Source organism: Setaria italica, chromosome VI (genome assembly GCF_000263155.2).
Source record: "Setaria italica strain Yugu1 chromosome VI, Setaria_italica_v2.0, whole genome shotgun sequence".
Taxonomy (NCBI): Eukaryota; Viridiplantae; Streptophyta; class Magnoliopsida; order Poales; family Poaceae; genus Setaria; species Setaria italica.
The window spans coordinates 4,842,511-4,868,097 of NC_028455.1; the positions used below are offsets into that span (position 1 = coordinate 4,842,511).

The following is a 25,587-nucleotide window of genomic DNA, read 5'->3' on the forward strand; positions in this document are numbered from 1 at the left end:
GCACCCGACCTACAACACGCGACTTGTTCGATTCGACAGCCAGGTTAAGCAGTAATGGTCGCCGTCTCGTCGATGCGACGATGACGGCGGCACTTAAAGGAGATAAACAAGGTAAAACTCCTGCTTCGATTTTTTTGGGTTAGGGCGACAAAGCTGGATGGCCGCCATGGAACGAACGCTTAGAGGGAGAGATGGACACGACGCGGCGGGGCAGCGACGGGTGGCGGGGCGGGGCGGCGACGGGTGGCGGGGAGGCGGCCACGGGGCCGGCGACGGGCGGCGGGGTGGGGCGGCGACGGGGCCGGCGACGGCGGCGGGGCGGCGATGGGCGGCGGGGAGGCGGTAGGCGACATGTGACGGGGGTGGGGAAATAGAATGAAATGTTTTTTTGTGTAACCAGTGGCATTGGTGGGTAATTACCCACCAACTCCACGAGGAGGTTCGAAATGGAGAGTTTTGGAGCAGCAAAAGAGGTGCTCCAAAACTCCTCCATTTGCACTACAGCTCCATGGAGTTGGCTGCTCCATGGAGTTTTGGAGTTGAGGTGTTTGGCTGGATTTTTTGGTGGAGTTGCTGGAGTTCTGGAGTGGAGCCATGCCAAACAGGCCCTTACTAGCCAGTGATGCCAGGATTTATATTTGCAAACAACACGGGGTAATTAATTAATTACTCCATTTATTATATCGCAAGTAATTACTAAGTACTTCCTCCGTACCTGGAAAGGAAGTCGTCCTGGGCCTTGACACCGTTTTCTCAAAGCATGTCGCTGACTTGGACGTGTTTGCCCCAGGAGAACGTTTTGGCTGCCTGCTCGCTCGCTTCGTTTCATGCGCCGCCCGTTCACTCGCTTGCTAATCGCTTGCCTCCCTTAATCACGCGCACGCTCGCCTCCCTTCCTCTCCCGTAGCACGCTTGCCTCCCTTCGCCTCCCGCAGCACACGCTCGCCGCTCGCTTCTAGTTAGGGTTTAGATGTTCGCGCACCTCTCTTCCTCGCCGCCCAGCTGGAGTCCGATGCCATGAAGGTCATTCGCGCCATGGAGGAGGCGCTGGAATCAGAGGTCGCGCCAGACTCGGAGATGACAATGGACTCGGAGATGGCGTTGGACTCCGTCGAGGTGGCGCCGGACTCCGTCAAGTCTTTGTGCGCTCGCTACGGCACGTTCCACGCCAACGACGACGACGGAGAAGCCTGCTTCCAAGCTCACCGCCACGCTCACAGGTGTGCCCTTTGTGGTCTTCTACATGAAGACTACGATCTGACAACATCGATATTGCATGACATGGAAAAGTTTGATTGTGAGATGTACATTTCTGATGTGGAGAATCTTGAAATGAATGGTGAAACCATAATTCTGCCTGAGCACGTTCAGAAGAAGTTGGACGAGCACATTGAGAAGATTAAGCAAGGCGCCATGGAAGATGCAAAGAAAGATCAATAAGGTTACATGTCTCATTCATTTAACCTAAGATACATGCATCTCCTAATTTGCTTCTTCTAATTTGCTGCATAAACTAACTTGCATCTTCTAATTTGCAGGGAGACTAGCAATGGCTTCAGCTAGCAAGGAAGCTTCACATGAGATTTGCAATGGCAGCCGATCTTCTCTCTCTAGTTTTTCTTTTTGCTTGTGAGGAATCTTGATGTTGTTGCATCCTTTAACCTTCATGGCTTCCTCCAAAATACTCTGAAGTGTTACAAAAATTCTGTTTGCTTTGCGCGGCGAATACTCCATAAATACCTACAAAACATGTGTTGAAAAAAATAAATCAATGAGTACATTAGTTGTTCAAGAAACAATGTAACAAGTGAACAATTGATCCATTTACCTGTTGCACGGCTGGAACTAGATCTTTAATTATTTTTGCATCCTTCTTGTATTGAATAGCTTGAATAGCTCTAAAAAACCCCAAGTCTAGAATGTTAAAATTCGGAGAATTGGGTGGTTGACAAATTAGCCGAATGTCAAACCCATCTTGCTTAGCAGCCTCACAAAAAAAAGGATCATCCACTTTTAAATGAGAAGGTATTTGTATGAAAATTGGCTTGTTCACATCTTCTCTTGGCCATTTGGCTCGAATAGCAAGCAAAACTCTATTTACCATGAAATCTCTGATCACATCCCTTGTGATTGAAGTTATTGGCTTGATTACTTGCTCTCCACAAAGATGATTTTGACTTCTTTTTACAACATTTTCATAAGTGACAAGTGGAAAACAACCATTTTTCCCATCAAAAATACACTCTCCATTCCTAAACCTTGACCGAGCACAAACACACAAAAACATGATCCTAGGGATGTAATTATTGTTCTTACAAGTGCGATGTGGTTCATCTTCCTCGGGTAGCAAGTAGTATTTCTCAGATTTTTGAGAGAGGTAGAACCATTTTTCATCGATGAACACAAAGTCCAAAAAATCCTTAAACCTTGGATCACCAACCAAACCTTGCTCAATCATGTCAACACACCACTTTAACCGAGTCTTCTTGTTGGCATCAGTGAGGTACGGTTTGATGCTACTAGAGTGGCGCTTAAGCAAACCCTTTTTCCAAATACCTTTGTATCCTAGATTTGCTAATACCAAGTTTACTAGACACATCTTCTATGATCATTCTTTGCTTGAGAGGAATGTTGCGCAATTGTTCCAAATCAAGAGGGACTGCCTTACGACCACATCTACCCTTGTTTTGACTACGAACCACAACCGGAATGTTATGAGCAAGTTGGTTTTTACCTCGCTTCCCTAAGCGCTGAACTGATCGAATGTGTACTCCAAATTGATCAGCAACAATTCTTTTATCTTTCTTGCCTAGTGTCCCATTCTTGCTTATAGCCAACAATGCTTGGTACACTTATTTTGTGACTTCTTCTATGACGTCCTTCCTTCGATGGTTTACTTCAACGGGAGCCTCAACATCATGTTCTAGTAAAACAAAAAAAAAGAACATTCTTCTTGTTAGCCACGACTTACATAAAAAACAATCAAAAAAGGAATGAACAAACTGAAAAAAAATTACCAGATAGGTTTTGTACATAATCGAAATCAACCGTACCATATTCATCTAGTGTCAAGTTCAAATGAAATCCTGTCAAAAAAAAAGGAAACAACAAACTCAGAAAAGGTGGAGCTCGAAGGAAACAACAAATTCAAAGACGGAAACACATTACCACTGTCGTTGTGATCTTCCAATATTGGCTTGTTGAGATCGAAGGTAAAATTGCCGTTATCATCTTCTTCTAAGCGAACATTCAGATCAAAGCCACAATCTCTTGGATCAGCCATTGCATGCGGTAGATGGAAAGAGAAGAGGTGGAGAGAGGAAAGGAAGAGGTGCCAGGCACAGTGTAATCCAAACATCGGAGAAAAAAATAAGCCATGCCTTCGATGAACAAGACAAGAACAAGGAAGGAAGGGAACCAGGCGTTTAAGGAAGGGAACAAGCAAGATTCCATGCGTTTAAATACAACAAGCAGCGAGCACTCGAAGCGTCGGGTGTCCTGAGCATAGCGCGAGGCCAAAACTTTCAAAAACTAGCGCCATCACCAAGCAAACTCGAAAACTAACGCATGCAGCGAGCACTTCAAGCGTCGGGCGTCCTGAGCACAGCGCCATGCATCCTCCTCATGCAATACGCCGCGAGCCATGCAAAAATCACTCCTACCAACAAAAAATTGCGTCCACGAGGTATCAAACTCGGCACCACAGGACTGACGCCTCGCTGCACTAGCCATTTGAGTTGGGATACATTCTCGTATGGAATGCACCCGCAACCCTATTTAATAGGGGCAGACAGGAAAAACTCTACGCTAATTAACCACTCTTTTGTACGCACAATCATGTCCTATATGACTTTCTTTTCGGGAGGGAGTAAGTATTAATCTATTTCACCCTCTCACTGACTCACTGTCACCCATGTCTGCACTAACACAGTAGAAGTGGCTGATAGCTGTGCTCAGCTCACTGCAGCATAAAGCTCGGTGCCTTGGAGTAGTAGCTATCGACCGGGATCTCACCCTGTCACGGTCACCTACAGCACCGGCCGCTCCGGCTAGCCGGAGTTAGAGCTCAGCCACCATGCAGCGGGGCTCGTCGGAGCTGGACTACGTGCTGGTGCCGCTGGGCCTGGCGGTGATGCTGGGCTACCACCTGTGGCTGCTCCTCCGCATCCGGCGCCGCCCGGAGACCACCGTCATCGGCATCAACGCCATCAACCGCCGCATCTGGGTGCGCCACATCATGGAGGAGCCGTCGGGGAAGCACGCCGTGCTGGCGGTGCAGACGATGCGCAACAGCATCATGGCCTCCACCGTGCTCGCCTCCGTCGCCATCACGCTCAGCTCCCTCGTCGCCGCGCTCATGGCCAGCGGCGCCGCCCACGGCCTCTTCTCCGGCCGCCCCGGCGAGGCCGCCAGCTCCGGCCCCACCCTCGTCGTCGGCGCCGCCGGCGAGGCCGCGCTGACCCTCAAGTTCTTCGCGGTGCTCGTCTGCTTCCTCGTCGCCTTCCTCCTCAACGTGCAGTCCATCCGGTACTACAGCCACACGGGGCTCCTCGTCAACGTCCCGCTCGCCGCGCACCGCCGCCCGGCCAGCGCCGTCGGCTACGTCACGGGGACGCTCAACCGCGGGTTCTACTTCTGGTCCCTCGGCGTCCGCGCGTACTACTTCTCGTGCCCCGTCTTCCTCTGGCTCTTCGGGCCCATCCCCATGTGCGCATCCTGCGTCGCCATGGTCGCCGCGCTCTACTTCCTCGACGTCTACACAGAGTGGGACAAGGACGACGACGACGACGACGACGACGGCCACGGCCGGGAAAGGAAGACGGGCGCCAGCGGCAGGCTGGTGCCGCTAGAAGGCGTATGAAATTCGAGACAACAGAGTCCAGAGGCATCTTATTCTTCTTCTCTGCTTTCAGTTCAGACGACAAGATTTCCCATGCTTGTCACTCCTGAGGTGCAAGAGAGGATGATATGAATCCTGGCAAGAATTATAAATAATGGATTTCTCAGGGGCAAAACAAGAGGATTAGGATTCAATGTTCGTTGAATCCAGATCGTACTGTACTGTAGCAAATGAATTTGATCTTCTTGGTGTCTGTACTAAGGCCTTCTTGAGCCTTGTGCTACCATCCTAGGAGTCAGTGATGTCATCAGTGACGATACAAAGTCAACTTCAGGTGTCGTGTTTTATAGCAAATGGGGTTCTCAACCATCAGGATCTGATGGTATACGAATTAATGTATAAGTAGAGTAGTAGAAATTTGAGTCTGCAATGAAATGAACAAAGTACAGCCCAAGAATAATACTGTACGTGAATATAAACCAAAACAGGCGCGGCACTTGTCTTTTTATTTTTCTTTTTTTTTAAAAAAATGCACCAAAACTTTTGCCATCTTTTCGGAAAAAAAATATCAGACAACGGAGGATTCTCCCAATCGTCTGGATCTCGAATCACCTACCGATGAGAGAATGAGAAGGTTGATGGGCCGATGAGAGAATGGGAAGGCAGACGATCCGTTTTGGTTGTGTGGGCCGTGAGGTGGTTGATGGGCCGTGTCAATCCCATCTGAAGGAGTTCCGAGCCATCAAAACATACTCCACCAGTATCGAGTACTTTGAGCGGGAAACATATATACGTAGCTTCCGGAGCTTTTTTTTCTTACCCAACTTCCAGTGTTTGAGATTCGTGCGTGCAATAGTATCCGTTGGATGCATCTCCTCTCTCCCCAGCCCTAGTCAACTCCCCCAGCCCGGTCCCGCCGCCACCACCACACCTGAGCTCGCCGCCGCCCCTGAGCTCGCGCGCCTCCACGCTGCCCCCAGCTCGCGCCGGCCGTGCGCCGACGCCGCCCCGGGGTGAAGTCCCTGCACGCCGCTGGCCACCTGCGCCGCCGCCCGTGGCGCGCCAGCCCGTGCGCCGCCACCGGCCCCCACGGGCGAGGCCCTGCGCGCCGCCTGCCCCAGGCTGAGGCTCTGCGCGCCGCTGGCCGCGTCGGCCGCGTGGGTGGTAGGGTTCCCAAGGTAAGAAGAAAAAAAAAGAAGGAAATGTTGAACCCAGTTTATCCAAATGTTGACATAGACATCGAAAAATGTTGAATATTGTATTTTTTTAATAAAAAGTTGAACTCTATTTTAAGAAATGTTGAATCTGATATTTTGTAATGTTGGTCTAACTTTTAAAAAATATTGAGCCTGAAATGTTGAATCTGGTTAGTTGAAGGGTTGATTTGAATTTCTAACTGGGCCTAATGGGCTCTAAAGTTGGCAGTTCCACCAGCCATATAGGAGCCCCCCTAATTTGAGTCTCAGTTTTCAGTCACTTATTTGTCCAATTAAAATTTGACACGTCACAGATCCTATCGTCGAAAGACCAAAAGGAGCAGGAAACAAATGAGCGAGAATTTTTTTTTCAGTCGAAGCTTCAAGGACAGCGCAACAAAAATACTGACTGAAAATTTGTAAACAAAACAATCGGTATTTAGTGATGAGAGCACGTGGCAGGTCTCGCACACAATCCAACAGCAGAACTAACGGGTAAATAGCGAGAGAAAAAAATAGGGTTTCATTACAGCCTCAGCTATAAACGCTGGAATAGACTAAGTCCCAATGCAAAGATACTCCACATTACAGCCTACCTCTACCCTCTAGCAAGTTCGTGAGGCATCATCTTGAAGCAGGATTATCCAGGTGGACATGTGAAGCCCCTTTCTATTCAGGGAATGAACTTCTGTGCATCAGATTCTATCCCAATCCCAAGTACCAGGGCTAAGATGGAGTGCCTCTGTATTACTGCAACTGCAAGTTCAAAGTCCTGCTAGCAGCATCTGTCCAATGGTTCACCCTTGTTGCCTTTGAGAGTAAATAACTCCGCAACATTTCCATTGCCATTTTACACATTTTCACAGCGCGTTGCTGATATCTACTCTTTCTTTGCATCTTTTCAGTTCATGATTGATTAATCGGCCACCTCTTGCAGGTTGCAGCAACTTCTTGAAGCCAAAACAGACAAGACAGTTCAACAAATAACTGTTTAAATATCAGCAGGTGACAACACAGGCTGCAAATTAAATATGGAGAACCAAATTGTGATACTGCGGATGGTGCTGGGACTAAACAATCAACTCCGCAGTACCAAGATGTATATCTAACGCACTCATCCTTACAGGCCTTCAGTATATCTTATCCGTGATCTTTCAGCATCCTCCAACAGTCAATGGTAAGGTTCTGATGAATCTCACGGCCTGGAGGGCATAAGTTTCTTCCAAAGCAAAAGCACAAAGAAAAACATCAGGGCAAACTGCTCAAACCTCACATGTTGACTGCTGATGCTCCACATTTTTTTTCTTGTTGAAAGGATCAGATAGTGTTGCAAGTCCTATGGTGACACCAGTGTATGTCTGACATTGTTACCGAAAATGGCAGCCATGCTAGTTACGCCTTGTATCACCAGTAATCTCCACAAGAGCAGCTCCCACCTCTAAAGTGGTGGAAACGTGTAGTATCCCTAAGGATGATTTTTCGGTCCTCGATTTTGGAGATAAGCTTCGCTGCATTATGACAATCTCCACAAACCCTGAGGTTCTTGAAGATCCTCAAGGTCATCCCAGGGGGACTGCTAATCAGGCCAAAAGCGATAGCGAGCTTCTCGCTGTGCCTCATCAGCATTTGTGCCTTCAGACTCTCCTCAACATCATGCAGTGCAAAATCAAGATCAGGAACGTAACCCATTGCCTTCATCAGCTCCTCCAACCGGTCCAACTTGTCATGAATCAAATCAAGCTGAGGATGCAATCTGTCATTCGATCTGAACTCATGCCTCACACCCTTTATCTCGATCCAGCTATATCCAGGTGTTTTCACTACCGCATTATCTTTCATCCATCTCCTTACTCTTGAGACGTCAGCCCACCTATTTGCCATAGCATAAATATTTGCCAATTGCACATAGGCACCTGCGTTCCGCGGATCCTGTTCAATCAGCTTTCCACCAGCAAACTCGGCAAATTCCAAATTCTTATAAATTCTACAAGCGGTCAACAGGGTGCCATAGGCAGAAGGATGCGGCTCAAAAGGCATTGAGCGGATCATGCTGACAGCTCTCTCAAGGAGACCAGCTCGGCAGAGAAGATCCACCATACATGAGTAATGCTCAATTCGGGGTTCAATTCCATATATTTCCTGCATTGTTTCAAAGCACTGCATTCCATAATCGCACAATCCAGTGTGGATACAAGCTGTCAATACAGCCACAAAAGTAATCCAGTCTGGCACCACTCCTTCGTCCTTCATTTTTCCAAACAATTTAATAGCTTTCCTTCCATCCCCGTGCTGAGCACAGCCGGAAATCATGGTGTTCCATGCAACTACATCCCTCATGTGCATCTCATCGAACAGCTTGCAAGCATCGTCCAAATTGCCGCATTTGCAGTACATGCTGACAAGTGGCGTACCCACGGTCATACTCCTACTAAGAGGCAACTTCATGCACCACTGGTGTATCTGCCTCCCAAATTCAACTGCTGACAGGTTACTGCATGCAAGAAGCACGCTACTTAATGTTGATGCGTTTGGCTGCACAGTGGCGTTGTCAACCATGGTCTTGAACACCCTCAAAGCATCACCCGCTCGTGAATTCTTCACATATCCAGAGACCATGGCATTCCAAGAAACTAAGTTCCTCTCTGGCATTGCATCAAAGAATTCCGTGGCCTTCTCCACATTGCCGGCGTCCATGTACCCTGACACCATGGTAGTCCAGAGAATTGTATTTTTCTTCTCAGGGGCATTCCTAAACCACTCCTCCGCTGCACCCATATCTCCAGAGCACGCAAGTGCTGCAACCATTGCATTCCAGGAAACAGCATTCCTCACAGGCATGGCCTGGAACACGGTTTTGGCCTCCTCCAAGGCACCGTTCTTGGACAGCCCGGACACCATGGTGTTCCAGGACGTGACGTCCCGGACCGGCATCGCGGAGAAGAGCCTCCGCGCGCCATCCACGTCGCCGTTGGCGAAGTGGCAGGACAGGAGCGTGTTGTACGAGACGGCGTCCGGGTGCGGTATTCGGTCGAACAGGTGGCGTGCGTCGGCGAGGCGGCCGGGCCCAGGCGCCTTGGCGTACCCCGCGAGGAGGCAGTTGTAGGTGGCCGTGGTCTTGAGTCGCGTCGACGCGAAGGCCTCCTTGGCGCCGGCGAGGTCCCCGCGGCGGATGGCCGCCGCAACGGCCGCGGTGGTGAGGCGGCGGGCGGCGGCCAGAATAGAAGGCCGCATGACCATTTTATGTTCATATCAGACTCGCACTAGGCTTGGAGGCTAGCATGGCAGGAGGTTGGAGATGGCGGCGTTAACGCCGATCGGCCGGAAGGACGGCGAGCTCGGCCGTCATCGTCGGCAGCCAGCGTCGCGGACGGTAGGAACCATCAGAATTCAGAACGACGTATCGATTTATTGTTGGGCTAGAAAGTAGTGGGCCGGAATTGGACTTTTAGGTCCATTTCTGGCTTTCCCCACACAAACGTATTTTTTTCTTCCTTTAGAGAATAAATATTTTCCTTAATAGGGATATCCCAATATCACTTTTACCGTTACGGGGAGAGTTATTTTACAGTCTTTCAATAATCTCATCCCAATCTAATTGTCGTATTGGAAGAATCACGACTCCTCCTAAATATATTTAGGGAGAGTTAGGGTAAATTGTTGGAAAAAGTGAAAGGTAGAGGTGACTGCTGAAGTACTATTTTCTTATCAACCCTCCTAATATGGTAGTTGGATTAGGAAAAGGAAGACTGTTGGAGATACTCTGCAAAGCATTTTAAGATCTGTACTTAGATATGTTAAAAAAAATGCTCCAAAAGTTCAAAACAGTTTTATACACATTTAAGATTTTCTTAAAAAAGCTGACATGAATACAGTGGTTGGACTTTAGGGGAATGAAAATGTCGTACACAGAATCACAAGACTCTGCATTGCAAGTTTGCAACTAGATGCCCAATGCATAGTCTAAGGAAACTGAGAATATCAGATTCAGCTACCAGGTCATGAATCATTCATCACATATAGCTCATGTCACAGAAAAGCAATGCTAACCAGAAACCGCATTCAGTCAACGAAATTTGTAGCAGGAGCAACACATCGCACATTGGACTATTGGAGACATGTCACAGAGTAATGGCAGCACCAGACAAGATTACAGTTACCAAAGACTGAAAGAGAACGTCTACTCTAGGATATTCTCCAATCTACTTGTTTTAGACCCAAAAAAGAGGAACTGATAAATTAAGCTAGTTGAGCTTGCGCCCTCCAAGGTGAACACAGCCGTGGATTGACCATCTTCAGTAGAAGTAGCGTCTGGACTTGCCGGTGATGCTGATAGTTAGCTATCCCAAACCTGCACACACACAGATCAAGGGATCAACCACTTATTAAAAAGCACAAGAATCGGAAAACTCTCAGGAAGTATTTACTGGATGCGACAAGAACACAAACCTTGGCTTTTTTTCAGCGAGATGTATATCTATCTTCGACGTTTCAGTGCTTTCCACTGCTTCAGGACGTGCTGTATGGCTTCGGTAATGTTGGCCTTTCTATTCTCTTTGTTGTTCCAGAGTTCAGATACCACGTAGCTGCCGCTAGCGTTGTACTCATTGATCTCCAGCAAAGCTGTGGTCACAGCCTTGTAAACCTCTTCACCGAGCTGCTGCTTCAAACCCACCAGTTTCTCATCCTTGTCATCAATGACTTGCTGAAACATGACACATCACATTAGTACTGCCAATTTGCCATGCCATGCTGCCAGATGATATGTTCTTCTTGGTATGATTGATTAACGCAGTTAAATTTGAGGTTTAAAATGTTATTAACCTACGCTTGAATCAGCTGACAACACTAGGAGGAAACATTGATCTTTCTAGCCAGAAAACTTTGAAGGAAGATAAAAGATGTGCATTCATTCCATTGGCCATACCTCTGCCGTTGGGCCTGTGGTCACTATCTTGAAAGGATGCCAATTAGGGTCCTTCAGTTGCTCTTGCCATGATGAGCAAAGTTTAGCTGCTTTCATGTCAGCATCGTCTCCATATCTTTGCTTGCAAGCCACAAGAAAGGGCTTCCCATCCAGTTCACCCATCCTCTTGATTCCAATGTTACTACGAGGACCTAATAATTCTGCCAAACCCTACAAGACATTCACGCAAGCTCTCAGTCAGAGTCAAAGTACAGTCACACCAAGTTTGAAGGAACCAACATCTTAATACGATTAACTTTGAAGGAATCAGTGTCAAATAAGGTATATATCTGCAGATTTTTTCTGAAAATATACTGGCATATGACATTACCGAGATCAGCTCTTTCTTTGCATCTTGAATCTCATTATTGGTCATCCTTTCTTTAATAACAAGAGTTTGATTGAGAGATTCAAGATCTTCCATCTCCTCGATTCTTTCGTTCAGTTCTGCTGTCAGCTCCTCGGAACGTTTCTTCACATCAACACCCTCTCCCTCCATGTGTTTCACCACCTCCAGTTTGCCTTTAAGTTGTTCAATATCTAGCTCCAGCTTTTGCTTTTCATCCACCTGCCTTTCTAACTGCAAGATTTTGTTGAAAGCAGCCTCCTTCTCTTTCTGTTTATTACAATCCAAATCAACTTCTGCTGCATGAAAACTAAAAGAAAACTCAATATCAATAAGAAAAGGGACAGTGTACACACCTTGTGTTTCTCAAGGAGCTGTAGCGCACGTTCATCAGCTTTTTGTTGCTCAATTCGAGCCATGTTGAGGGAATCATTTTGGTCAGCATTCTGCAGGGAAATAAGGACCAAGACAAGTATCAGTAAGCATTTCATTACTGGCGAGACTGTGACTGCTATTCAGAAACTTTCTGAAATGTGAAGATATATAGAGATGCATCCATACCTTTTTTCTCTCTTCCTCCAATTTTCTTCTTTCCATGTCAGTTTGAGCAACTAATTCATTTAGTTGCCTGGATCTCCTTTGGATGTACCTCTCTTTCTCGACCAACTGTGTTCTCAGCTTATCAGTCTCTTGAAAAACTCTCTGTGTATGTTCACGAGCAGCAGACTGCATATTCCGCATTTCTGTGAAAAGCGTAAATAAAAAAAATACAATTTTAGAAGAAAAAAAATAGCGTAACATTCATACAGCTCTGGCAGGAGACCTTTTCAAAAGTGAAATTCAGCAAGTGTACCTTCGTTATAACGCTTGTGCAGCAAGTCACTTTCTTCCATGGCTCTTTGAAGGGAGAGATTCATTTGATTCCATTTGCACTCTAGCTCCTGCACGTACTTGCTTTGAGCAGACATCTGTTGTGTCAAATTAGCTATTAGATTGTCAGTTTTGCTCGACATCTCCTGTTCCAGATCAGACACTGTCTTCAGGTCACCATTTGCTGATAAGAACATACCAACTGGATCATCTGATTTGTAATCCTCCTCTCCCGCCAGCCATCCAAATACATAGTTTCCATGCCGCCTTGTCTCCTTCCAGTCCATTTTACCCAGGCGTTGTGACTTGAAAAAGTTCTGGAATGCTAGTGCATTCTTGAACCCAATCCAATCCTTGCTGAAGAGGACGATCCCACAACCAGTATACCCATTGGCACCATATACAGCAGTATATTGCAAGGGTTTGAAGTCAGCTAACTGCTTCATCAGTATGGCTCCACCCCCCTGAGTTTGTTCGGCCGGAACATTTGTGAGGATACCCATCCAGGGCCAAACAAACACTTCCTCATCTTTCACTGACTTTGGAGGGTTACTCAGCGCAATAGCCTGTAGTGGTGGCAATGTGGCTGCTGCATCAGCATGGTCCTCTTTGAGGAGTTTGGCCAGGGCCTGGTGATTTGCCTTAACCTTTGCAGCACGGTTGGATGCGCCAACCCCTACAGCATGCTGAAGCAGCTCATTGTAACGGTAGTCCTGCTTCTTCTTTCCCGGACAGAATGGGCACCTGAACCTGTCACTGCCCAGCCTTGCCACAAGTTTGCCGGACTTCAGGTTCAAGTATGACTTCTCAGAATAGTCATCAATGTCTGTTTCACTTAGTTCTGATGATTCGTCAGAGCTGCACTCCATTGCAGACCTAAGAGATACGGAAATCTACAGATCAGAACATTGCAGTGATCACTCAAGCAATAAGTGTTATTTCATTATTCAGTATGACTGAAATCTATATCAAGGGGCACTATAGTGGTATGCATATCACAATATTCAGACTTCAGACACACACAAAAAAAAAAACATACATCAGACAACAGTGGAAGAGGCACAACTGATAATAAACATGTACATTTGCATCAAACACTAAAGAGTGAGAGCCCTTTCTTTGTTCTGTAGCACTTAAATCTCAACAATGGTGTAAGCATTAACACTGGTGTGCGTATAACAATGTTCAACCACATCAATGGAAACATGAGCATGATTAACATCTACGTTACTGATGCAAGCATTAGCAGTGGTGCACAAATACAATGGTCAGACACGTCAGATGAAGTAATTAACACATGGATAGCAGAAGAACAGTGAAAGATGTATTTCCATGTAAATTAATGGCATAAGCATTGGCTGTTGTGCGCGTACACCATGTTCAGTCACATCAAAAGAACACATAGATGACAGAACAGTGCAAGAGGCATTTCTGAGCAGAACACATAAAAGTTGCATTTGGATCACATGACACATTCACAAATTATGGGGCTAGACAGTCTAATTCACATCAGGAAAAAAAGACCTATGTTTACAGCATAGCCTTTGAAGCAGTGGTGCACATATATAATGATCAGAGACATCAAAGGAACAAATTGATGGTAGAACAGCACAGGATGGCAAGATGCGTTTCTGGGTAGCACTAGAACATATAAAGTCGGATTTGCATCACCGCACACATTCTTAAAGCATGTCACTAGGGATTCTCTAAGTTTCCACAGCAGGAAAGGCCTGTATTTTAAATTACAACCAAGCCTTGTAGCAACTGGTTTAGCATACAAACTAGGATGACCAAAATTAAAGAGCACATACCACAGCATATCGTAACAAGAGCAATAATAATTACAAAGAAAAAAAATTCGTGGTTACACAAATTAGGCACTAGCCAAGAATCCCAAGAGGATGCTCTACTAATCACAGACGACACCCAGCACACAAGTTCGGTATACCTGGCCCTCGACAACACCAAGCAATGTGAGGCAATTGCGCAAACACCTTGCGCCCGTGGTCAAAGCAGCGGCATCTATGTGAAAGACCCGTCCCACTGTCCCAGGCAGGCAGGCAGGCTCCCCGGCACTGGGAGAGCACAAGGGAAACCTCCATCGGCACCACCGGACGATAGAGGGCGTCGGAGCGAGCTGGACGTGAAGCCGCTGCCGCCGCCGGCGGCGGTGGCGACTGGCGAGGTGAGGGCACCGGAAAAAAGGCGAAGCGGGGAACAAATGGGCAAATGGAGCAAAAGCGGGGGAAAGTGGTCTGGACTGGGCCGGGAAGGAATGGCTTCCAGGCCCATCTACATGTGGGCTCCATGTTGGGCTGAAATCCGTCTCCGGATTCTCTCTGTTTCATGAATGCATCGACTGTGTACTACTACTACACGATTGCAATCGTGTCGAGAACTCAAGATGCAAGAACATCCAGCAGAATTTGTACGGGTAGATGGAAACGAGACAAGAACACAACAGATCCAAGTAAAAGCAAAGCACGATTCATTTAAAAAGAAAAAAAAAAGCAAAGCACGACGTAATTCGACGCGTCTACAAGATCCCATTCCCGTGAGATACACTGATATGCACGCATCAAGAAGAGAGGAGCAGAGAGAACAGGGAGGAGGGCGCTGCAGCAGCTGCTGCCGCACGTACCACATCTGGCGATCGTGGGCCATCGATCGATCCGATCTGCGCCGACGACGGGGCGGAGCGGAGAGGATGAGGGGGACGACGGCGACGCCTCCCAGATGAACCGCGCCGGCGATGTGCGAAATGTACCTAGCAGAGCCCTTCACCTGCAGATATAGCAGGGGAGCGGGGAGGGAGAGCAGTTAAATTAGCTGCTGGCTATTAATTAATCGTGGATTGGAAATTAATTCCCCGAATCTTTTGCGATACGACGATGTGCGGTATGAGTAAAGAAGGAAAGTGCAGGTGGTAGTATTACACACTTTGCGACTTGTGTGTGATGAGATCGGAAGTGAGATGGGTTTGAGCAAAGAAACCCAGGCGAGCAGGAAACAGGGGAATAATAAGGTGCCAAAGAGAAAAGAAAAAAAGAACAGTCAAAACCCCGAAGCAAGCCGTTCTTGATTTCTGTCCCCTTTTCCCCCCTTGTAGCGTTAGATATCATCATCGTCACACCGATTTGTGGACGACGCATCTGACGCGCGTGAGCGATCGGAGGATGCACCGATGGAGCACGCATTTGCCATGGCGGCCCCCCCGAAGCGACATAATTAAATCGGGGAGAAACAAACAGACAGACAAAAAAGAAGGCAGCGCGGCGGAGACGATCGATCGATCGATCGATCCAAGTTAGGCAAAATCACTGGAGAAAATGAGCAGATAGAGCGACGAAAAGGAGGAAGAAGAAAAAACGCTGCAGCATTTTTCTTGAGAAAAGAATGAAAGGAAGGAGGAGGAGGAGCTAGTAGTAGTCCCAGTCCATGGGAGCAAACAAAAGCAGCAGCAAGAAGTAGGCAAGAACCGAGCGGTGGCGATCATCATCAGTACGGAAGGAAGACGAGAAGAACCGAGCGCTTAATTGCGAGAAAACCCCACCACACACGCCGAAAGAAAGAAAAGTCGGAGCACATCGAGGGAAGGCCGGAAGGGGGATCGAACGCACGCCAGCACTCACCGAGAAGCGCTGCCGGCGGTATCGCTCGCTCTCTTCCTCCTCGTCCTCGTCCTCCCACTCCGCCGCCGCTTGCGATCGAGGCAGGGGACGGAGGAAGAGAGAAGCGGGGGGAGAGAGACGATGGGACGGTGCGGAGGAGAAGAGGGTTTTCTCTGGCGCCTGGCCTCCCTTTCCGTTCTTCGCCGCTTTATAGGCAGGCAGAGGCGGAGGGGCAGCCGGCCAGGCCAGCCAGCAAGCAGGCAACGGCGGCTTCTCTGCCTGCGTGGGCCCAGGCGCGGCGCGAAAAGCGAGCAAGCGGCCAAGTGAAAAAGGCGTTGGTGTACTTGGTGGCAGCGGCAGCGGGCATGTGATGGGCCCAGGGGGCGCGCGCGCGCGTGTTGCCGCGACGTTCCAGTTCCAGCTTGCGAAGAAGGCAGGGGGGCGACGCGCGCGTGGTTGCCTGCCGCTGGGCGCTAGCTGTTGCTTTGGACCGCCCGGCCGGGGCAGCGGGACCGGGGGGGGTCACGGTTGCACGAGGCGGGGGCGCTTCGTCTCCCTCGTGGCGTGGCTGCCCGCAGCGGCAGCGCGGACATTGGCACAAGCCGCACAATCACGCCACCACCACCAGACTAGGCTACCCGCTGTGGCCAGCCAGCGCCCAGCGGCCTCGTGAGGAGGAGCATGAGATACGCGCGTGAAATACGAGGCACACGGCTGCGTAAAGGTTATATATAATATTGCGAATGCATTGGAACAATAGGCGCCCATGGCCTAATGGATAAGGCGTCTGACTTCTAATCAGGCGATTGTGGGTTCGAGTCCCACTGGGCGTGAATGTTTTTTCCCTCTTTACTTCCCCCCATTTTCAAGTTGCTTATTTTTTCTAATAAAAAAAACCATTTTCCCTCCTTTTTGTTTAGCTAGCTGCATCCCTTTTCCTCCTCTGTTTTGCACCAACTGTGTCCGCGGGCGTTGCGAGAATCCTTATGCTTCTTCTAACCATACTTGGTATTGGGATGATTTCCCATTTCGAATTCTAGACCATCCAAACACTTTATTCAGGGGCTGTTTGGATACGAGGTGCTAAACTTTAACAGTGTCACATCGGATGTTCGGATGCTAATTAGGAGGACTAAACATGAGCTAATTATAAAACTAATTGCAGAACCTTGTGCTAATTCGCGAGACGAATCTATTAAGCCTAATTAATCCATCATTAGCAAATGGTTACTGTAGCACCACATTGTCAAATCATGGACTAATTAGGCTTAATAGATTCGTCTCGCGAATTATAATCCATCTGTGCAATTAGTTTTGTAATTAGCTTATGTTTAGTACTCCTAATTAGTATCCAAACATCCGATGTGACAGGTGTTAAACTTTAACAGGTGTTTCCCAAACACCCCCTCAGAGCTATCAATACCAATTCCGAATTTTGAGGCTCAATACCTACATCCAAAACAGAAAAACAGGCATGACGCCTCTGATGGGAGACTACCCAGCGGCAAGGGACAAAAAATAGGAACGGGAGGAATCAAAATGGTAGTGCCCGGTTATATCTCGAGTATCCAAGAACGCCACGTACAACGCGTCCTCGCAAAAAATTGGCAGCAGCAACATCCGTTACAAGTCACTATTCACTCAGCTATAAACAACAAATGAGAGATACATCAAGATTCTTGTTGTGCAAAATCATGGACGCCTCCGGCAGTCAAAGAGAAAACGGAACAAAATCGTCGGAGCCTCCAGAATCGCAGGATCATAGACGGGAACTGTACAGCAGCTCTTTTTATGTCAGGGCACGGGCCCCCTCCTCTCGCCTCATGTGTTGGTCAAGCCATCTACTAGTAGGCTCAAAACCCGTTGGATTTGTTCCCGGCCTTGGCCGATTTCTGCTGCTGCTCCAGATCATGGCTGAAGGCAGCGTCCAAGGCCTGGAAAACAACACATGGTCAGTTGGCTTTGCCGCCATCTTGATGTCTTGATGGGAGAACACTCCACAGGAATATGGCACCCTTAAAACTGAGATTCAAAGTGAGAGGAATGTTTGAAGGACCTGAGTCATGGGCTTTACTAGCCGAGATATTTCATGCCTTACATCAGGCTGTGCTGATTCCTTTATTGCCTGCAAGGGACAAGTTGCACGAGTGGTGTGTTATTCTCAATTAACTATTTATCACCAAACTCTTTCAATGACATGTCCACGAGAATACATAGGAAATGAGATCAAAGGTAATTCAAATATAGACTCCCTTAAAGTGGCATGCATAAGGGGTTTTATTACAAATCTAAGCAGGGAAGAGGGAGGGAGACAGAGAATCGATGTGCTGAGAAAGATTTACCTGCAACTTTTGATATATCTGTGTCATTGCGTCCTTGACTCTTTGAACCTTCAAAACAAGTAAATGAACAACTAAGCAAATGGCACTACAAAGAAGTGCATATCTGCAGTGAAGCTTTGCTTTGCCACAAAAGAGTACAAGCAGGAATGCAGGATACAGCTTCTTTTCTGGATGTTTCAAGTGTTTAAGACAGTGTAACATAGATAACAGTCTTACTCAGTTAGCCTACCAAAACTGGTAACATTAACTACAGTAGGCACAAAACCTTCAAACCAGGGAATACCTAATCCACAGCTCCCCTATGGATAATATACTGTACAGCACAATGTTACAGTGTGCTATTTTTCAGTGATGGCATTCTTACCAAATCAATGCAGCATGCAAAATAAACTGAACTATTTAAGACAAACAGCAAAAACATGATGGATGACACTTCATCTAGTCCCATAAACCAGCTAAGTTTTGCCCTTATAATGTGAAATCAAGATTTCTTCACATCCTTGGAAGATGAAAATATAGCCGCAAAATAATTATAGGTAAAACTTAGCAGTTGGTACTAATTTCCACCGGAATACCATGCGGATTACACTGACGATGATGGGGTAGATATACCTTATTATAAAGGACTGTGCTTGTTATTGGATATGATGACCAGAAATGGCGCAGCAATTCCTGGATAGCCGTCCAATGCTGAGAAAAACAGATAGTTTACAGAAATTCCATCAACACATACGTATCCATACATACAAAATGAATCCAGACGTGAATAGGTACAGCATCTCACATCCATAAGCTCGTCCCTCGTATGTTGAGGCACCCGACCAAGGAGACCCTCTTGAGGATTCTTGAGGTTAAGTCTCCTTGAACGTGAAATCCCTTCATTCAATTCATTAAGAACCTAGGCCCATACCATTTAGGTAGTTAGGATTTCCTGCTCATGCAATTTAATAGCTTAAGAATAGAGAAGCCACAGTAGCAGCAACACAACATCATGCAAATCATGCATATGTACAATTCAAGTCATCAAGTGTTTATAAGCTTAGAACAGACAACTGTTGTAAGAAATATGAAGTATGGACTTTACATATTAAGAAGTGTGATAGCAATAAGTTAAGATGAACTGATTCACTAAACGATAGATCTATTCCCATGAGGTGACTGTACGGACTTTATATGATATATTTAGGATTGGCAGAGCTCCAGCTCCTAGATCCATGCAGGATTAGGGTTTGTAGAATAAAATAAAGTGGTTTAAACATCTGGTGATGTGCAATTCAAAATGACCTCAATTTGCCAACAAGAACTTCTGGAGCTAGGAATGACCAACTCAAAAAAAAAAAATCGAGCTGGACCTCCGCCAAACAAACCCTTAGATGCTTCCTAATGCCTTGCACGTATCCTACAGTTAACTAACTCTGTTGATCACACCAACGGTAAACACCTTATTACCACTGGCTTTTGTCTGTTCCCAGTTGACTAGTAGATTCAGAGTGGCAACCATATTTGCAAGTGCCACAAGTTCTGCATGGTGGTGGAACTCTGAAACTCATAACTGATGGGGAACTGACAGAAGGATTTAAGTTGCCTTGCAGTATTCAAAGTACCATTATCCTGAGCTATGTCTCTGAATTCCTCTTGGTTTGACCACTACCTCTAACAATTTATTTAGCACTGAATCAGCTATTACAAAGAGTTCAATACGCTGAAAGTAAACTAAGAAAAAGTAAAAGAATAATCAAACTGTTCATAAAACTTTTACCTTAACAGCCATATCTGACTGAATAACTGTACAGTTCGACTTATTAACTTTAATCGAAGATATTTGATCCGTTAAATGATGGAACGCTTCTTCAATGCTCAAGCTGCAATTACGGGATTTTCTTCCATCATTGCTCGCACCTAAAGATCTCAGAGCATTTGCTTGTTGGGAATCAAAATACTCTCTCGGATCCTAACAAGAAAAATGAAAGACAAATTAATACATTATTTCCTATTTTGGCATCCATATACTACTAAGCCATGAATACAAGCTTTACCTTTATACAAAGTGGTGCATAGGGAAGGCTTCGTGGAGCTTGCAGATCCTCTATCTCTGTCATTCTGGCCACCTTCAACAGTCTCTCATGACTAGTATCATCAACAGCAGAAGTGGAAGGTGGTTCTGCAGTTAATAATTCATCAGCACACAAGGTATTACATGTGAAAAAAGATTCGATTGAATTCCAATGCTATTTCTAACCCTTCTTGGACCTTGCAAGGGCTTCCGCTACACTCTTTGCATCAGTCAGCTCCACATCTACAACACAAACAAAACACAGTAGAATCGCTTATGGATTGAAAGATAGCATAAACAATCGGCACTTGGCAGTAAGAAAATGAAGAAATAGAATTGCAACATAACATAGGAATCTGCTCTAACAAGAAAGGGAAAGAATAGACACAACAGAAAGTCACAGAGCAACTACTACAAAAACACAGTTTGCAAAGCAAACAAATGGTTCAGGCTAGTTGATTTGTACAATCATGAAAGAGTTACAGTCAGAAAAAATGATTCAAATGGGTGGCAAACAAAATAACTGAAATCATATTACTCAGTTGCAGAAGTATTATCGATGTGTCTGGGAAATCATGAGAATGGTACCATCTCAAAGCCAACCACTGATGTCTGCTAACATCATAACGAGCTTGAGCAATCAATTGTATTTAAGAAGACAAAGTTACATAAGGAAGTTTTTTTTATTGGGTCTAAAGCTACCTGAAGCTATCCCTTCAAGAACAACAGCGGCATGGCGATTCAGCTCCTGAGACAGTGTTCTCCTGGCAAACTCACTGTCATTGTCAACTGTCTCTTTGCTGCCATCACGGAGAATCCCATGGTCCTGTGTATCCAAACACATAATTGATTGAGCAGTAGTTTCAACATAGGATAGGAAAGAGCAAGCAAATTTGCTCAATATGAGAAAGTTTAGAAACTGCATTTGTCTTATAGATACAAAGAAACGGTAATGCTACAGTACAGACATCTGGAATTTTAAAAAAATCGGACGCTCCGACATATGTTGCAATAGTTAAGCATCGATGTTGCAACTATTGTTTCTGCATGTTTCACAGTGGATGTTGCATGAAACATAGTGTTCATGTTGCGGTGGGAATTTTCTATCCTAGAGTCGAACGACGTAGTCATTTTTAAACATCATTTTTCATGTTGCAAATCGTGACCGCTGATGTTGCACTAGTTAATTTTCAATGTTTCGTCGGAGCGTCCAATCGAAAATTTTCCATCATACGTCCGGGCGCTAGCAGCACCGATAAAGAAAATAATGGGAGAAAGAAACACACCGGAAGATGGATATAATCATCTCCAGCATCTGCCTCCATGTCTAACGTTGGATCGACTTGTTTTATCTGCAACCAATAATTGAATCACTTCAAAAGTTGATAAAATCTGAAGTACAACTGCAATAGTTGATAAAACCACACCTTTAACTTTGCCTCCTTCACCAATATATCGTCATTCTTCAGGAAGACGGCTAATTCCTCATCTTCAGCAGCCTCAGCTGCTGCTGCTGCAGTGTTTTTTGTCCTAAGTAGATACTCAGCTCTACAGTACTTTCTCCAAAATTCTAGGTCTGTCATCTATCCACAGAAAATATAATAAAAATGAGAAGATGATTATAGACTAAAGCAGAATAAAGCACACTCCAATCACCACATCCATATTGAGGAGAAAGCTCACTCTGAAAAATCAGCATCAACTCACACAGCAACAGTAATGACACTAGGAACATTTTTATGCCTGAATTTCCTACAGTACATGCTATTATATTGATAATATAAATAGGTCTTACCTTTTTCGGAACGAAATCTAAAAATGCCCGACGAACAGCAGGCTTTTCAGCAAAAATCTGTAACATAAAAGGATAGATGGCGTTAACAACTTAGAAGAAGTGTATCTTTAAGACTTTTGCATTATCAATTCATTCCAAAATCCAGATACACAATCATGTAATTCAGCAGCTGCTTCCACACATGCCTCAGGTACAATAGTGTATTCTTGGGCAAATAGAGCCCAGTGCAGGTTGGGTTCAGAGCTATGGACTCACAATTTCGGATCAAGCACCTGGCTGGCAAGGGTGCAAGCACAATTTTCAGACTACTCCCTTTGATCACGTCTAGTTGACATGTGCCCAATGGAAATTATATTTCAAGAAGCAAAAATAACTTAATGAAGGATCATGGCATCATACATGAAAGCTATTAAGGAAGCAGAGGAGGTATAGATTGCAAACCGTTGAAAGCCTTTTAATAACAAAACTTTTCAGAAATTCCGTAACCCAGTGAAGTTTTTATTGTCCAGCATAGTGTAGGTGTAGCAAGTTTGCAATGATAACAGTCGAGGAAACAGAAAATGATGCTACCAAGCAGAATATAGGTATTGGTTCATGATAACGAGGCAACAGAGCAGAAAGGTCATACCTGATGTATCATCTCAGGTGTGAGATTGAAAGTAACCTTGTTTGTCTGTAATGCACAACGTATAAATAAACAACAGCCATCAGAAAATTCAATGTCTTAGAATAGAGCATTGCAAATACCATAACACAATATACAATATCCAGGTCTAAAATTATGGTATATGGCTACAACAATAGGATTTTTGTGACATACCCGACCATCAGCTGACGGCCTAACATCAGACATCGCAGTCTTGAAACCAGGCTTTTGTTTTGATGCTTTATTTGCTACATCATCAAGTAAATTCTGCAAAGATCATAACGAAATAATGGTTCAACTAAAGAAACATAAAGTTGTACCGCCAAAAAATTAATGTTGAGGTAACAATATACAGGATAAGAGAGTTTTACCTTTCTTGTTGCCCAAAATTCAGATTCTTGCAGAATATTTCCAAGAACAAACTTCTTATGTAATTTCTGCAATTCACTGTAAAGGAAACCAATACTCAACAAAACTGAGTAATAGAAGAACATTTTGCCTTTTGTTGGGTATGATAGTTTGCAGATTTTTATGCCCTATTTTCTCTAAAACTGGACTTTTAAAATTCCATATATGTAGCATGCTCCAGAAGAGAAACAATCGATAACAGTGGTCGAAGTAATTAAAATCAATTGTACGATAAAAAACAAGACAAATACCATCAGAATTATATGAAATAGTACAGGTAGAAGAAAAACTCTGTCCTTCATTTAAATCCTTTAAAAGATGCAATGCATATACACCAACCATTTCCAATATGGCACCATACTACCGGTATCAGCCTTCTGATGTGACATTGTTAACTGTTTGCAGCAAAGCTTACTTAAAATCAACAATAGAGACTAAAAGCTGAAACTCTAATACTTTCTTTATGTACAAGATCATAAGAAAAAATAAATCTATTTTTTATAAAAATAAAATCTTAAAGATCACTAATCAACCAAACACCTGAAAGAATGTATATGAGCTAAAGAAATTCTGCCAGATTAAAACTTGTGCTAGTAATATTCAGCTATCATCACAACTTCACATTCCAGATATCAAAAGAAATAGTGCGGGTACATCAAGTAATCACATTACCTATCTTCTCGCAACAGTTTCACACGTCGCTCCACTTCAGCAGCACTCAGCTGTTCCATACCAGCAGATGGAACTGAGATTTCAGGAGGCATGGTTGGTCGAGGGGGCATCCCTTGATGTTTGCCTAAAACCCTAGCTGTGAGGAAGATGTATTAAGTTATGAATGTGTCTTATTCAGCAATAGATGCATGAAACTTAATGTGGTAACTTTCAAGTGAGTCTGCCATATCGAACTTGTGATAGTGATCTTTAATAAATGGTTCCTTAATCTTTAATCTTTAATTTGGTATATTCCTTAAGAAATGGCTCTCAGTTATGTTATAGTGATCTTACTATTACTAGCATTAGCCAAATACTGGGTCTACAAGGAATGAGGTAGCTAGTTGGTTTATTATAATGCAAGTAACTGGTGTAGAAAATAAGTTTATTTGAGAAAACAACAAAGTATTTCACTGTTATGGCAGCATTCACTAACTACAAAATGAACATTACCTACAAAGTCTCGACATAGGTCGCGGTTACCAACATTGTCAAACTCAAACATGTAGCCTCCACCCTGAGAAAAATATGTAAGCATCTCACACTAACCTTAACCACAATAAAAAGAAAAGGCAAAAAATGCTATAAATTGCTCAAACCTTGTCAGAATCTTTTGAAAGATTCAACAATGCTGGTTTGTTACCATCTACCTTGTTGAACTTGTGACCTGGAGCACAGGGGAAGAAAAGCTGTAAAATTACCATGAATCGCATCCTCAACATACATAGAACAAACCCAACTGTTTCAGTATGCATGAAACTCTATCAGACTAAAATTGTTGTCTTAACTCTAGTTATCACCTATCTCAGGTTAAATCATTTAAAACGATCCAGCAGTAGATATGTTCTAGGTATGTGAAGATCAGTTCCACAGTTAACTAGGAATACTTAACTAGCTTGTATGCCAAATTACCAGCATAATAACAGAACTTCCATGGACGAAAAGAAGTGCATACCTTTGATACTTCGGAATTCGACATTTAGCTTCATTGCCGACCTAGGATCATTCGGGGTGAAAGTGAACTTATCATCGTTCTGCAATCAGAAGGACACGGAACCGATCACATTTGGACCCAACAAGGTGTTGCTGAGAAAGGAAACGGAGCAGGCGCAATGCAAAAGGTACTAAAAATAAACGGCAAGATCAAAAGACCACCATTCATACATCATACTTGAATTTGCGCCAACCTAACCAATGGTATAGCTCGAACCACAAATTAGCTTGGTTCATCCCTCCGCATCCGAATCTCTCGGGTGCGGAGCGTAACCCACAAAGCTGCCCCTATTCGGTGCCTCGGATTTCCTAGCGCTGATCAGCACAAACCCGCGGGCACCTCCAGCTCCACCGATCCAATCAGCGGCAAGTCTCCACCCAGCCCTCGATTCAATTTGCCGCGCCCTCCCGGAGGCCAACCGAAACCCTCGCCCGCAACAGCGGCGCATCCCAGAGGCTGCTAGTGCCCCCAGACGAACCGTGCGCGCACGCCAGGAGGAGAGGAGAGGGAGGGAGGGCCGCGCGGAGGGGGGAGAAGGGGAGGGGTGGGGAGGATAGGGTGGCACGCACCATGCGGAGGATCCCCGGGGTGCCGGGGTCCTTGAGAGTGGTCTTGTACTTGGCTCCGATCGTCAGCGACCCCATCGCCGCCACCGCCGCCGCCGCGGTGGCTCGCCTCGCCCCTCGGTCTCGCTCGCCGGCGTCGGAGTGGTGCGGAGAAAAGGGGTTAGCAAGCCTCCTAGAAGTAGAAGCAGGCTAGTGTGATTTCGGCGCGGTGGGCTGGGCCGTAGGCCCGTGATTCGGTCCAGAAAG

The 25,587-nt window shown here is 45.5% G+C and overlaps 4 protein-coding genes and 1 non-coding gene across 8 annotated transcripts; 2 read left to right on the forward strand and 3 right to left on the reverse strand.

The window, feature by feature from the left end:
* The first annotated feature begins 3,943 nt into the window (after positions 1–3,943).
* LOC101775852 lies at positions 3,944–5,286 on the forward strand. The gene has a single exon (XM_004972768.3). It carries the CDS (start codon positions 4,076–4,078, stop codon positions 4,859–4,861), a length of 786 nt encoding a protein of 261 aa, XP_004972825.1. The 5' UTR covers positions 3,944–4,075; the 3' UTR covers positions 4,862–5,286.
* A 1,228-nt stretch (positions 5,287–6,514) lies between these two features.
* On the reverse strand, positions 6,515–9,434 carry LOC101776255 (pentatricopeptide repeat-containing protein At4g16835, mitochondrial). Its single transcript, XM_004972769.3, has one exon. It carries the CDS (start codon positions 9,271–9,273, stop codon positions 7,441–7,443), a length of 1,833 nt encoding a protein of 610 aa, XP_004972826.2. The 5' UTR covers positions 9,274–9,434; the 3' UTR covers positions 6,515–7,440.
* A 633-nt stretch (positions 9,435–10,067) lies between these two features.
* On the reverse strand, positions 10,068–14,992 carry LOC101776656 (factor of DNA methylation 1). Of its 3 annotated transcripts, none has more exons than XM_004972770.3 (8): positions 14,857–14,992; positions 12,199–13,091; positions 11,907–12,088; positions 11,702–11,791; positions 11,331–11,615; positions 10,961–11,170; positions 10,483–10,738; positions 10,068–10,384 (listed from the first exon to the last, which is right to left on the reverse strand). In XM_004972770.3, exons 1-7 carry the CDS (start codon positions 14,877–14,879, stop codon positions 10,511–10,513), a joined length of 1,911 nt encoding a protein of 636 aa, XP_004972827.2. In that variant the 5' UTR covers positions 14,880–14,992; the 3' UTR covers positions 10,068–10,384; positions 10,483–10,510. The 3 variants fall into 3 exon arrangements, with proteins under 3 accessions (XP_004972827.2, XP_022683123.1, XP_004972828.1); XM_022827388.1 differs by lacking the exon at positions 14,857–14,992 and adding an exon at positions 14,210–14,399; XM_004972771.3 differs by lacking the exon at positions 14,857–14,992 and adding an exon at positions 14,164–14,399.
* Positions 14,993–16,586: 1,594 nt separating this feature from the next.
* TRNAR-UCU lies at positions 16,587–16,659 on the forward strand. Its single transcript has one exon. It is a non-coding gene; the product is annotated as a tRNA-Arg (tRNA).
* A 688-nt stretch (positions 16,660–17,347) lies between these two features.
* Positions 17,348–25,484, reverse strand: LOC101777343 (probable RNA polymerase II transcription factor B subunit 1-1). 2 transcript variants are annotated; one of them, XM_004972772.4, is made up of 20 exons: positions 25,345–25,484; positions 24,737–24,815; positions 24,381–24,448; positions 24,235–24,298; positions 23,743–23,878; positions 23,034–23,109; positions 22,837–22,929; positions 22,645–22,689; positions 22,017–22,073; positions 21,649–21,804; positions 21,508–21,573; positions 20,924–21,047; positions 20,408–20,464; positions 20,205–20,329; positions 19,928–20,119; positions 18,953–19,066; positions 18,781–18,858; positions 18,169–18,216; positions 17,883–17,951; positions 17,348–17,760 (listed from the first exon to the last, which is right to left on the reverse strand). In XM_004972772.4, exons 1-20 carry the CDS (start codon positions 25,417–25,419, stop codon positions 17,680–17,682), a joined length of 1,803 nt encoding a protein of 600 aa, XP_004972829.1. In that variant the 5' UTR covers positions 25,420–25,484; the 3' UTR covers positions 17,348–17,679. The 2 variants fall into 2 exon arrangements, with proteins under 2 accessions (XP_004972829.1, XP_004972830.1); XM_004972773.4 differs by lacking the exons at positions 17,348–17,760; positions 17,883–17,951; positions 18,169–18,216; positions 18,781–18,858 and having other exon boundaries at positions 18,963–19,099.
* Positions 25,485–25,587: the final 103 nt, after the last annotated feature.

Coding starts and splice junctions, on each gene's coding strand:
- LOC101776656 (XM_004972770.3), bottom strand. CDS start 14,879: ATGGCCCACGATCGCCAGATGTG. Junction 13,092..14,856: donor GCCCACGATCGCCAGATGTG/GTACGTGCGGCA, acceptor CGTATCTCTTAG/GTCTGCAATGGAGTGCAGCT. Junction 12,089..12,198: donor GCACAAGCGTTATAACGAAG/GTACACTTGCTG, acceptor CGCTTTTCACAG/AAATGCGGAATATGCAGTCT.
- LOC101775852 (XM_004972768.3), top strand. CDS start 4,076: ATGCAGCGGGGCTCGTCGGAGCTGGACTACGTGCTGGTGCCGCTGGGC.
- LOC101777343 (XM_004972772.4), bottom strand. CDS start 25,419: ATGGGGTCGCTGACGATCGGAGCCAAGTACAAGACCACTCTCAAGGAC. Junction 24,449..24,736: donor CGAATTCCGAAGTATCAAAG/GTATGCACTTCT, acceptor CCTGTGCTCCAG/GTCACAAGTTCAACAAGGTA. Junction 22,074..22,644: donor CACCTGAGATGATACATCAG/GTATGACCTTTC, acceptor TTTATGTTACAG/ATTTTTGCTGAAAAGCCTGC.
- LOC101776255 (XM_004972769.3), bottom strand. CDS start 9,273: ATGGTCATGCGGCCTTCTATTCTGGCCGCCGCCCGCCGCCTCACCACC.